At 32.0% G+C, this 13,168-nt stretch overlaps 1 protein-coding gene across 1 annotated transcript in view; it reads right to left on the reverse strand.

The window, feature by feature from the left end:
• Positions 1-3,440: 3,440 nt before the first annotated feature.
• Positions 3,441-13,168, reverse strand: part of LOC106129267 (putative polypeptide N-acetylgalactosaminyltransferase 9) — a 134,855-nt gene continuing 125,127 nt past the window's right edge. The window contains exons 4-14 of the mRNA XM_013327777.2: positions 12,536-13,100; positions 12,185-12,226; positions 11,422-11,614; positions 10,517-10,686; positions 9,997-10,161; positions 9,318-9,781; positions 8,825-9,007; positions 8,583-8,690; positions 7,864-7,968; positions 6,603-6,731; positions 3,441-6,393 (exon numbers count right to left, since the gene is read on the reverse strand). Of these exons, the coding sequence (XP_013183231.1) occupies positions 6,232-6,393; positions 6,603-6,731; positions 7,864-7,968; positions 8,583-8,690; positions 8,825-9,007; positions 9,318-9,781; positions 9,997-10,161; positions 10,517-10,686; positions 11,422-11,614; positions 12,185-12,226; positions 12,536-12,758 (1,944 nt within the window). The 5' untranslated portion in view covers positions 12,759-13,100 and the 3' untranslated portion in view covers positions 3,441-6,231. The remainder of the gene's footprint in view (positions 6,394-6,602; positions 6,732-7,863; positions 7,969-8,582; positions 8,691-8,824; positions 9,008-9,317; positions 9,782-9,996; positions 10,162-10,516; positions 10,687-11,421; positions 11,615-12,184; positions 12,227-12,535; positions 13,101-13,168) is intronic.

Consider the following 13,168-nt stretch of genomic DNA (forward strand, 5'->3'; position numbering starts at 1 on the left):
GATATGCTAATTGTGACTGGAGCTATAGCTTTAGCACTGTGAAGATTAACCCGTATCTATCTTGAGACCTAACATATCACTTACTTACATAGAAATCGGAATAATAGAACAATAGAAATTCCATATTGTATTTGAAACTGTAGGATTTGTGTGGCATCGTCTAGCATAGCATGCAACTTTCTGTGTAATGTAAATACATAAAATCTCGCCTCTTTTGTGGAGGCGTACAGATAGACTTTACACATAGACATTCTCTCCACTTGATCATCTAAGCATTGCCATTTCTATTTCTGTCATTATATCTTTTTTCACCATATATCTCGTGATGGTATCACAATCATCACTTGCGACTTTATATTCACCAGTATTTACTATTTCTATAGGTTTATATTATTCCGAGTATTTAGGTAACATACCACCTAAGAGCTTTGGCATAATACTTATTTGACTTCTTGTTGATGGTCGGCTTAGGTCGTCTCTGCCTCCTTGGGTTCTTTTATGACCACGATATAGAACTAACAAAGTTACTCCTTTTAGAAATTGCAACTGTAATGACTCTGATTGGGTCATACATAATATTTTCTTAAAGCTTGTTAAGATTTTCACAGATAATTCGAAAAAAATTCAAAGTCTATCTATGTATTTTGAAATGACAATAAGTAATTTATCATTATGTCTGTTACATAGGATACAAGAAAAAGTTATGCAATTTGTTTTTAATTTTTCAGCATATTAATTTCCCTAAAAGCACATGTTGAACGTTTTGAGGCCCCAACTGTTGAATTGTGATTTCAAATTCTTAAGGGCAAGATACCACGCGGTGTTAAAGTATATTAGTTTCAGAATTATTTTTAATTCTAAATTTATACATAGTTTATAAACGGGTATGATTGCGCCTTTTTAATTCCATCGTTGAGTCTTCCAGCTCAATGTGGTGTTCCAGTCTTTTCGTGACCGTTGGCTGTGTCTACCCAGTAAGTGATAATCTTGGTATAAGTATAATCACACCTCTTTGCGGGTTTGGCAGAAATTTCATCGTTCCACTTGGGAGTATGTTGTATACATACACTTTTATCTAATATACCTACCAAAGACCAAAGACTAATATTTATAACGACACACATATATATATATATATATATATATATATATATATATATATATATATATATATATATATATATATATATATATATATATATATATATATATATATATATATATATGTACTTATAAATATTAGTCTTTGGTAGAAGCTTTTGTCTAGGCGGAAGACCTCGCATCATTCTAAGTGAAATATACATATATAGAGATACCATTACTCCATAGAAGAATATAATATATTATATAGAGTCCATGTCAGTCCCATGTCATAATACTACCCCTTAACCGGTCTCATTCACGATGCTCTCACTACAGACCAGCGGCATTAAAACTTTGGTTGAACAAACGACGAACACGTTTCAACATTATGACTTTTTGTTTGGGGACATCACAATTTATTATTATACTTGTAACTCGGATACTGACCGCGGAATTGTTTGCGAAATGTAAAAGTTTTGAAACAATAACGTACTGGCCATATTTAGGTATGAAAATATATAGCCTAATTAATTTCGGAACATTTTTGTCTACTAAATCCCAGCCTAGGTTAATATAAAACGAGACTGTTTTTATTTATTTTGTTTTATTTTTTTGTATAACCAAATTAACTCCACTGCCATGAGCTAGCATTTAAATTCCAGAACAGTTTGTATATGTGAGATAATCAAACAAAATTCACATTTTATTCCGAAATATATGAAAATTCAGTTAAAATTTATTAAAAGATTCATAATCTTACTAAACTTTGAAAAATGGGGCCCTTTTAAAAATAAAAGATGCTCCATTTTACCTCCACATCTAAACATTTCGTGCAACCCCTGACATTTCCATTACGACCAACAGATGGAGATATAACCACAAATTGATTAAACTTGAAACATAGACTCGTATTGTTTAATGGCGGGTTCACGTCTTATGTACAAACTTAAGTCGTAAATGTTTATGCATTTTGTTAATTGATTTATTTAAGGATGTTAACGAACAGCTGTTAACGTCTACATTTTCTGTATTATATTTGCAGATTCACAGTTTTAGGAAACTTGCAATGTAATAAATTTCGTTTTTTATATGACTAATAACTATAAATTTAATAACAAAGAAACGTATAGTACGTTTCTTTGTTATTCAATTATTTATACTTATTATTTGTACGTATTTCTAGTTGTGTTGTATTTCTAGGAAATGCTATTTTAAAAAGAAGTTTTAACAACAAATGACTGAGCAAAATAGTATTTCCTGTTAGGAAAGACTTTTTGTTGCTCCTCTGTTTTTCACGTGTCACTGGATTCCAGCTTAAAATCTGGTGTCAAAGACAAGCTTTAATCCCGCAGCTAAAAATAAACCTCTGTGCCAATGGACAATAGGACGAATCGAATATGGTTCCGTATTAATTTATATAATTTCATGAAAAAAAATGATTCAGCCGCATACAAATCTTAGGTACACTTTAAGATTTTCCTCTTTTAGGGGTAGGGAGAGCAATTAGTCACCACATTCTAAAGTCTTAACGAAGGGCATACAAAGACTACAGAGCTTGTAGGAAAAATGGACGCAATATATTTTGGAAAACAGAAATGAGGCCTATTGGATATCAACTGGGTAAGCGTTATGTAGATTTTATTTATTTGATGCAGATATTTAGTTTTAGTTATTTGATGCAGATATTTAGTGTTTAGTTCTCTGTCAGATCCAATAGTTGACTAGTAGAAAATGCTTCTAACATTAAGTTCGCCAATTGTGCTAAACATTTGTATTTTGTGCAAGGAAATTAAAATAAAAAATTATTAATTATTCGGATATTGACATTATTGATTATTTCATGATTATTATCTTATACTATTATATTTTTATTTTTATCGTCTAAAAGTTTGTCCTGGTTTTATCCTTCCAGTAGTTACCAACATCTAGTGATAAAAACTATGTCCACGGTTAATCGTGCTAATTCGATTAATTGCTTAAGCAATAGAAATACTCCTAGTAGTCTCTCCTACTAGTCTTTCTTCCGAAAAGGGGAAAACAAAGTAAAAATCTTTTAAATAAAATACAAAGTAAATAAGTTCGCGGGACCCTAAAATGCAAACCATGCGTCCAACTCGAGCGAAATTCTAAAAATGATGTCTTTTTTATAGCCATCATTCTCGTCTTTTAGTGCACGCTTTTATGAAAGTCTAGGTTTTGTCATGGACATCAACTAACTCTGATTTATCAGAGTTAATCAATCTAAATGTGAGTAATAACCAGGATGCAATTGACACCACGATGGGCAGTACAGATTGATCTCATTACTCAGTTCATAAAATGGATGTAAGTATTGGAATAAGAAATAAAATTCAAAATACAAATCCAACATAATGCTTTATTTTACAAATACTATTTTATCGCCATCTATTTACTATGCTATGTATAATACAAGTGGAGACACCGCATTATATACAGAAATTTCAACATTCAAATATAACCTATGTAAAGATATAAGGCACATTTAATATTCCTACATCGACGATGTAAACTACAAATTTTATATACAGTTTTGTCAACGATTAAAAAATATATATAATTAATAGAAATATTTTTGCAATAAGAAAGCAACAAAAAGCTATTAGCGTGGTCAAATTTCAACTTGATGTGAAAAATACGTCAATATAATTTATTACATAATTTTTTCCTCGAAATTGTAAGATCAGCTAATTTTGTAAGATCAGCTAATAATTTAATTAATTTAATGTTGCGTCAACTTTTATTAAAATAATTAGCACCTATTAATAACTAAATCTTTGACTCATGTGATAAAAAAAGTGTGCGTTGACATTTTTGAGCAAAGAGAAATGCTCAAAGTATTAATTTTGCAAGAATACTTTTGTATATAAGATCATAAAAAATATGGGAAGACCAACATACAAGAAAGGTATTAAAAATATGTGTATTTGGCAGTGAAAAAAACTAATTTGATATTAGATACTGAATATCTCCGATATGTTTATCAAATTAAACTTTGAAAATGATAAAAATGCAAAATTGCATTCCCTTTTCAATAAAAGGCAAATCACATAAAGGAATGTATAGGTAAGACTTACACAATTAATTTTACTAAAATAGACACAAATAGGTACTTATAAGGAAATTAATAATTATAAGGAAACCCCAAAAAAGTTTTACGGAAATGGAATTACCTATTTCTAGCAAAATAAATCCGATAGTCATGCAGACGTAAAAAAATATTTCAGATACTAAAACTACTACAATCTTATTGAAATGTATCAAAATAATATCTATCGATTTTAACACCATTGCAATTGAAATATTCTAATACTCAGTCATTTTCGATAAAATCTCTTTTCTTTTGAAATCAAACTAAAATAAATATAAATTCGTTTCAAATATCATGACTAACAAAAATACAAACTCGCCCCAATATTGATTAACATAAAACATGATTTTTAATACACATCTAACTAGTTATTTCTATACAATAAGATTACGTACCTAAATGTTAAGTCAAAATGACTAATATACATTTTAAAATAAATCACAATAATTTGCATGTAATCTAAAAACCACTGCACACAGCAACGATTAGTTATATCAAATATAATCATGTAAATACGTCACAGATAATTACTTTTATATGCAAAATAGATATGTACAGACGAATGTTGGCTAATAACTATCTAAACAGTAGTAGATAATACTTGGATACAGAATACTATTTCAATACAAAAATGGATTATGTACAAAATACCTCTTACTGACGGAAAATGAAATACCAAATTAAAAACAAATCCAACTAATCTTTTTCGATAAAAACAATCTTACATTATAAAGTAATGAATAATAGATTCCCTGCACAAAATTGAAGATGGCAGCACCGTGCCGTTGTCGCTAATCAATTTGGAATCTACAATTTGCTGTAAGTCAATATTTAAAGAATTAGTTATAATTAACGAGGAGAAAAACTGACTTTTCCATTTTAACCAAAATAACACCAAAGATATTTTTATTATTAAAGTTTTAGAAAAGATATACGAATCTATACACATATGCAATGTAATATTTACAAAATACAAACAATACCTATCTATAAAGTGCTTGCTGCAGACTTTTCATCAGACCCATTCATGCAAATGTGTCTATAAATTTTCCGCTTTCATATAAAAACTTTTTGAACATTTATCCTCATTAGTCATATTGTTATATTGTTTTTGGAATTTTGAAATTAAAATAAACAGTGATTGTTTTGTTATAAATTACTAAAATTGGTTTAATTTTAATCATCTTTCATTTTATAATACCGAAAGCTGTTTTTTTTATGTGTAAATTCATAAAAATGTATTTTCTATTTTATATTAATAAAGTGATGTGAGTAAATTTAATTCAATAGATACCAATAAACAATTTGTTGACTTATTACATATTAGTCAACAAACAGTCTGTAGCAAGCACTATATCACAAACTCTAATATGCCTCAAGAATAATTATTCGTCTCAAAGTATTCTCAACTCTTAATTTAATTAACGTTCAGATTCTCCAAATTTCTAACTGAACACGTGTAATGAGTAATCAATTGGCGGAATTAGGAAATCAGTCCCTAGACACATTTAGGCCAAACCGTGGCGGGGTTAACGAGTGACAATTATGAATACTCTAAGTTAACTTTTTCAAACATATGTTCTCTTTTGTTTGAAAAACTACATCTCAAAACATTTGAGATGTGGTTTTTAAACATTACTAACTTCTACAGAAGCTGGTAATTGAAATTTTAAAATATCTAGATCAATTTCTAAATTTAATCTAGCAGCCTTATCATCTATAAAAAATGGCCTCATTTCCTCTCGAATTCTATAAGCTATAAGATTGAGGGCATAGGCGAGACCTAGGAAACATTTAATGGCAAAATGAATCATAACTTGATCATTGTCTATTGAATTTTCTATCTTATGTTTCTTCTTTGAATCAAACATATCATGCTGTTGTCGCCATTTCCTCAAAACCTCAGCCAAAACGTCAAAGTCCTGTGCAATTTTAATCACAAACACTAAGCACACGTTGCGTTCAAAAACAAGTGATATAACAACACTGAATGAGTCTTTTATCTCTTAGATGAACAGTATCTCATCGTAGGCCTCCGGCTACTCGGGTATTAGCTCTGGGGACAGTCTTTCAGGGTTGAAGTTCTCCATATTCCACATCTGCCTCGGTTCCGCCTCATTGCATGTCTCCATCACGATTTTGTCCTTCTTGCGTGATATCGCCATGCACTTTTCACTGGAACCGTGCTTTAGTAACTTACTCTGTAAGGAAAATTTATATATATAAAAATTGATAAATAAATATCTAACTATATATGCGATTTTTTCGTTTTAAGGGTAAACATTATTAGGTTTACGTGTGATGTGTGTGTTATTGGACCTATTGCGTGACAATAAACATATGTGATTGTGTTAATTTTAACGAATGCAAAGTGTCAGTCAAATAGTGGTCGAAAATACAAAACACTAACCGTATTGTCATACAGCCATAACTGATTCCCTTTAGCTCCATGACACGGGTACAGAATGACATCATGCCCGGAGTAATCGAGACATGTCTCGTCTCGACGGATTTCACCGTTCTTTGAGTACATCCAGTACTGAAAAATCATATAAAATTCATTAGTTATATGAAATAGGCGTTTCTTACCGTAACCCTGTAAGTACAATTGGTTTTCTAGTAATTTTCTTGGTAATATGTGTAAAAAGAATAAATTTTGTTATATTACGATTTTTTTCAGGTGTGTCATATTTAAGTCATTATCAAAATGGTTATTTAATTTGAACAAAAAAAAAACCTTAAAGACAAAATAACCGTAAACATGAGAAACTCGTTTATAAACTTGAATATAATACGTTACGTGAAAAGTTTAATAAGTTCTTAGTTCAATTTTATGGGCAAGGGGAACTTTTAATAATAGCTAATTAATATTTTAAGTAGTCATTATGAGTTGAAACAAACATAGTAAATTAAAGGTAAAAAAAATTAATCCCAACACCATTAATAAACCTTATAAAGAAAACCAAATCTACAGAAAAATAATTAAAATTAGAACACACAATAAAAGAAAATATACTTAAAACTAGAAAGGTAGTAGCGGCAGTACCAAATTTGAGGGAGATACAAAAAAAACTCTTTGACCAATAAAACCATTTTATTTATAAACGTCATGTTTTAAAATACAATTCCTAATATCAACAAGGTGATCTAAATACAGAATACGTGGTTAGTGTATTTTACAGCATTAGTAGCGAAAGCAACACCTTTAAAAACAGCAAAGTCGCACTAACACCATTTTTGATACATTCAGTAATATTGATTTCATCAAAAATACATTCTTTAATATGATAGTTTCTATCTGTCGATGATTATGGTCCGATTTTTTTTTATTAGTACAAGTTCTCAACATCGAAATAATAATTTATAAAACCCATTTTCTTAATGGTGATAGTCTGACTGTTTTTTTCCTATGCTACTACAAATATTAATATTAATAATTGTACCGATTAGTGTTGCCAATCTTTTATTAATCTAATCTAAACATAAATTTAACAACATAATTTCTAAAGTTGCGCCAGAAATAATTCCATTGATAATCATCAAAACCTATAAATGGCAACACTAACACTTGGTACATGTTAACTTCCAACTTACCCTTCATACGACGGTCACCCAGTAATCTCTATAAGGTGAAAGCAAAGCAGTAACGAAGAGGATATGCCAAAACAAACCTGATTGCCGTACTCCCCGTGACATGGCCAGACGTTGACTGGTGACTTCATGTCCTCGGGGCCAGCCGCCGAGTCGATGCACATTGATGACCATTGATTCGCGATCTAGTGCCATCCATTAGTTAAAAAGGCGTGCCGAAAGCAAGCGTGATAAGGCAGCATCACCATTTGAAATTGAGGAAGATAAAAGTCTAATAGTAATTACAAATCGAGAGTTTAACGTACACGAGTGAAATGCTTTTACGGATAAACTTGATTGAACTTATGTATGCGAATACTCCTTCAAATGATCATGCTGATTCGAATGAAAGTAATGGCTATGAAAAACAAAATAAACAAACTTAAACACTTATTCCTCATACAAGAATAAGTTGACACACAAAAAATTGCTACTTTTACGCCAGGCCCTGTATTTTCACTCCAAACAAACATTGGAGATACCTGATTAGCATCGTTTGCATGGCATTTATTTGGGTATATTCTGATTCCAGACTCTACGTTGAGATCGTCGTCACCGTCAAGGCAAAAACGTCTAAGGAACGCATAGTTTCGTATCTAACAATAAAATAAAATGAGTATTTTATAGTGAATACGTGCTAGGTAGAGAAGCTAACTAAAGTGCTTTTTAGAGTGCAGGTGTAACAAAAAGTGAACAACATCTGGTTGCAAACTCCAGCAAAATGGTACTGCCGCTGCTGGAATTGTGAACGATAAAAGACCTGATTTCCACCCTGCCGATGACACGGGTATAATCCGACTGCTTTATGGTGATCTGACTTGCGGGTCGGCGAGTCGAGACATATCTTTTGGAGTCCGACATTTCGAATCTGTACAAGTAATAATTTGGAACAAAATTTTATTTATGCACTCGTAATATTTTGTAGTCCTGTTTGCTTATAAAAGTGAATTTATTCAATATTGAAATCATTACATCATTAAAATATATGATTATTATACGAACCTCTCCATGAGCAACCGATTCCCCTGGGATAAATAGCTCAGGGTAAATATTTTTCAAGTACCATTCAAAAGATTTACAACCCAGTGATTCCCTCAGCATTTTCCTGCTAGTGATGTCTCCGTAATCCCCTTTATCGTTGCCGACACGTTGATAGTAGTACTTAGCGTAGTCGTCCAACCAAACCTTAAATCCAGCAAATATTGAAAGTTTTAAGCTACATAACCAAAGGGAAATATGTTGAAGAGTGCTAACTAGCCATGTAAGTTATTTCTCTCTTATTTACTCGTATTTCTCTTGGGCAAAAAGCATACATACTCGTACAAAGTTGTGACGATATTGACAATGATAGGGCATCAATATTTTTAATTATAACTGTTAAAATGCTTTATGTCAAATTACATTGATTTTTCCTTGCAAGTTCAAACTACAGAAATTAGCAGTAATATTTCATATCATTCTCAAAAAGAACCACCAAACTACACAAAATATTTACCTCAGCCAACCGAACGGAATTTTTCTTCAGTACATTGACTCCAGTTCGCCATTTATAAGGCGAACGCTTTCTGAATATATGTCCGACATGCGAACACGGAACTATTTCCAAGGTCCCTCCACACATCCAAGTCTTGAAAGACAGCTCTAGATTCTCCCCACCCCATATATCAAATCCGCTGTCATAAGTGCCCAATCGTTCGAAGAATTCTTTGTCGATAGCAAAAAGACCACCGGCCATTGTTGGTGACCAAACTGGTTCAGCTGTGTGTTCATGTCTCGCCCTCTCTCTTGATGGTACAGGATGCCAATTGAACTGCAGGTTCCAATCGAATCCACCAACGTTCACTGACGATGAATCTCTGTAGTGATACTCTAGGGTGTTGTCGTCTATGACGTCAATAACTGGGCACACCACTGTCGTTTTGTTTCGCGCGATTCTGTCCAAGAGCGGCTCCAACCATCCTGTAATTTACATTTAAAATTGTAGTAATCTACTGGTCTACTGTATCGCCCATTAAACTACCCATTATGTTATTTTAGTCTTGGAAATATTATAAACAATTTTTCTTTTATATTGACGATTCAATTTAAACAAAATCTTGCTGAGAGCTTGGTAATGATATATGCTTACTTTTTATTTTTTTTACTTTTTGGATTATAACTTGCCAGATACTTGCCTTCGGTACATTCGCAGTGGCTATCGAGATAAGTCAACACAGGTGCGGTGACGTAACGTGCTCCCAGCAACCTGGCTCTGATGAGACCTTCCCGACGCGGTGCTCGAACAATCCGGACTTTTGGGAGAGCTGACATGTAGTCGTCCAGTTGTTGCATTAAATGAGCTGAGGAAAACGAATAATAAATTTAATAAAACACCGATTTAGAGATTTAAAGTTTCTCAGCGTCACCACAAATATCTACTTAAGTTGATTTCAGATCAGCTGCGATGTTTATACACGTGCAAAATTTGATGCTGTCTAAGTGATTTACAAATTAAGTTTTTTGTTGCATAAATTTCCAGCTATCTGAAATGCAGCAGAGGCAGAAATAATTAAAAATTCCTTTTATTATTTGTAAAATTATCTTTATATATAATTAGAAGATCGCCTCTGCTTACAGATCATTAAAATGTATCAGTTATATAGAGATCAAATTCCCAATAGTAACAAAACATAAAGATATTCTTTATACACTTACGCATATCAGAAAAGTCGTCAACTAGAATGATTTCTTGAATGAGTTCAGGTGGAGACCTATCCAGTACTGAATGGACAGTTCTGAGTAAAACTGACCACGCTTCATTGTGGAAACATATCACTACTGATGTCTTAGGTAGATCTTTCAAATATCGTCCTGGTTGTTTACACCTGGAAAAAAAATAATAGTAATCTGCAAGCAATTTCGACGTATCGCAAAGACTCAGTCCGAAGCATATAGACTAGTCGATAAGGACGACTTAATGAACTCAAAGGAAAAAAAGTAAATTAATGCATCGAACAATTCTAAAGAAATATTATCGAGATGAAAAATTACACAGGAAAAAAAAAATATTTTACAAAAATACAAATCTTGAGAAAGTTAAAAATAAACTATCAACTTAATTAAACTTAATTATTCGTACGCTTCGTAATTTCGTTTTTTGTAAGAAGCTTATGGCTTCTTACAAAAAAAAAATGCAATATTATATCGTGCTCCATTTAGACTTAATGCAGTAAAAGTTCAGAGTAATGATATCAATAAAATTTGTAATAAAAATGTAACATCATCTCACATTAATATTTCTGGGGATACCTTTTAATCCTGTTTTATTCAGTTCTGATATAAAATAAGACAAACGCAGATGTCTGCCACTTAATCTGTTTGAAAAATGCGGTTTTCATTTATGTTAAAATATAACATGATCAAGTGACTTAATAGATCCCATTTGAATTTAGTCTGTGTCCAGCTTGAGCACATCATTTCATTGCGCATAAAAGAATAATGGATTTTGAGAGTATTATTGTTTACGTTGCGTTAAGATTTTAATAAAATAAAATCAACTGTCCGCTTTTCTCTAGTTTCGCAATTTTGCAACATTCATTTTGCGATTTATAATTTCTTACCATTCGTCCCTCGGGTCGGGCAGTTTCCTCCTAATCGATATTAGATCGCTAACGTATTGGTTGAATGCGTTCTTTTTCCATCCTACGGCTACCGCTTCTTTTGCTTCAACACTGAGGTTCTTGGGTAAGACGACCGGTTTCCCTAGTTCCCCGGGAGCATTGTCCGAACCAGGAGCGGCTATGACGCCAAGCCCTGCGGATACAAGTTTTAATAGGAGGACATCCTTTAGAAAACCGTGGGAAAAGACAACCGAGTGTAATGACTTGATAGGTTCATTGCCAATAAAAAGGTTGGCTTGAATCATGCTTCAGTATGAAAATAATGAAAAAATAACGAAGTGATTGATTTCTTCCTTGTCAATAAGGTGTCTTTGTTTTAATAAAGTTTCGGATTTATAATTGTTTAAAATTCTGTGGAGTGATAATCTTAATAGTTCCAGTCATATAAAGGCATTGCGTACAATGGCATAGATTTGTAACATAAAAACTCTATGCAACCCTCATTTTTAGTAAATTTTCATCTGAAGTTGAAATATTGTACCATCACCAATATTAATACATCTTTATATCCAACAATTGAAGTTGACGATGCAAAAAGTAAGAAGCACAAATGCAGGAACATATACCATGTTTTTAGGAACATTTAAAAGTTCAATGTTTAAAAGAGGTATCATACATTTATCATTGATTTAAACTACACACTTTACCATTTGTATAGTCAACTTAAAAAGCGTGCATTAATAAGAAGAAGCATTAAAATTACCTTCGCTTGCGCCTATGCGAGCCATCCAATCGATCTTCCTGTCTGCAGTGATGACAAAATTTACATTGATACCATGCATAACATAAAAAACAGCAGACGAAACATTAAAGCATTATCATATTACATGCATCAAGGAAAAAAAGATAAACTTAATATTGCAATTAATAAAGAACCACCATCTACATTTGTGTACACGAAATTAAAATTTATTGTTATTAATGGTAATTTTGTGACCAATAAGTAGTAAAAATGACTGATTTATAAAAAAATTAAAACAATCAATATTTTATCAAAATATATGTTATCATTAGGATTGTGAATTCATGCAAATTAAGTTTGTGAGACACTCACCATCAGATAGATTATTTCCATACGGGTCACTTTTTCTCTTTACTGAAGTTGGTTTAGCCATCCTCAGTGGCTTTGCTTCAGCATCATCGTATTCTACAATAGCATTTCTCGTTCCTCCATTTGTCGTTAAAAGTGCAATCATAAACCATAGTGCGGTTAGTACGAGCACAGCCTTTAAAATCAAAGTACGTCTTCTTAGGAAAAACATGCTGTAGTATTTCATCTTCAGCTTCGATATTTTATTTTTGTTGTCGATTGTTTCACAACATGTGCATTTGATATTAGATCTAAACACAAATATATATTTATTACAATTTGAGCAATTCAGTTTTCACTATCTATAATCACAAAAGGGTGACTAGCATAAAACGAGATATGTTTTCTTATTTCCTTCAGTTTAGCAAGATATGCTTCAGTAGATTGGATATGAATTATTCTTTTTCACATGACTTTGGTGAGTGTTTTGGCTATAACTTCGCCACTTTATGCCAGTAGTTCGTCGGTTTCTTCCTCGCCTTTTGTTTCATTGCTCGCACGTCGACGGACATTTTTCATCCATGGTTATCTGTGTAAGAAATAAAAGGTGCAATTTAAAAAAAAAGTAAGAGCTCTAGCAACCAAAAGATTTCCATT

This window comes from Amyelois transitella, chromosome 13, assembly GCF_032362555.1.
Source record: "Amyelois transitella isolate CPQ chromosome 13, ilAmyTran1.1, whole genome shotgun sequence".
NCBI lineage: Eukaryota > Metazoa > Arthropoda > Insecta > Lepidoptera > Pyralidae > Amyelois > Amyelois transitella.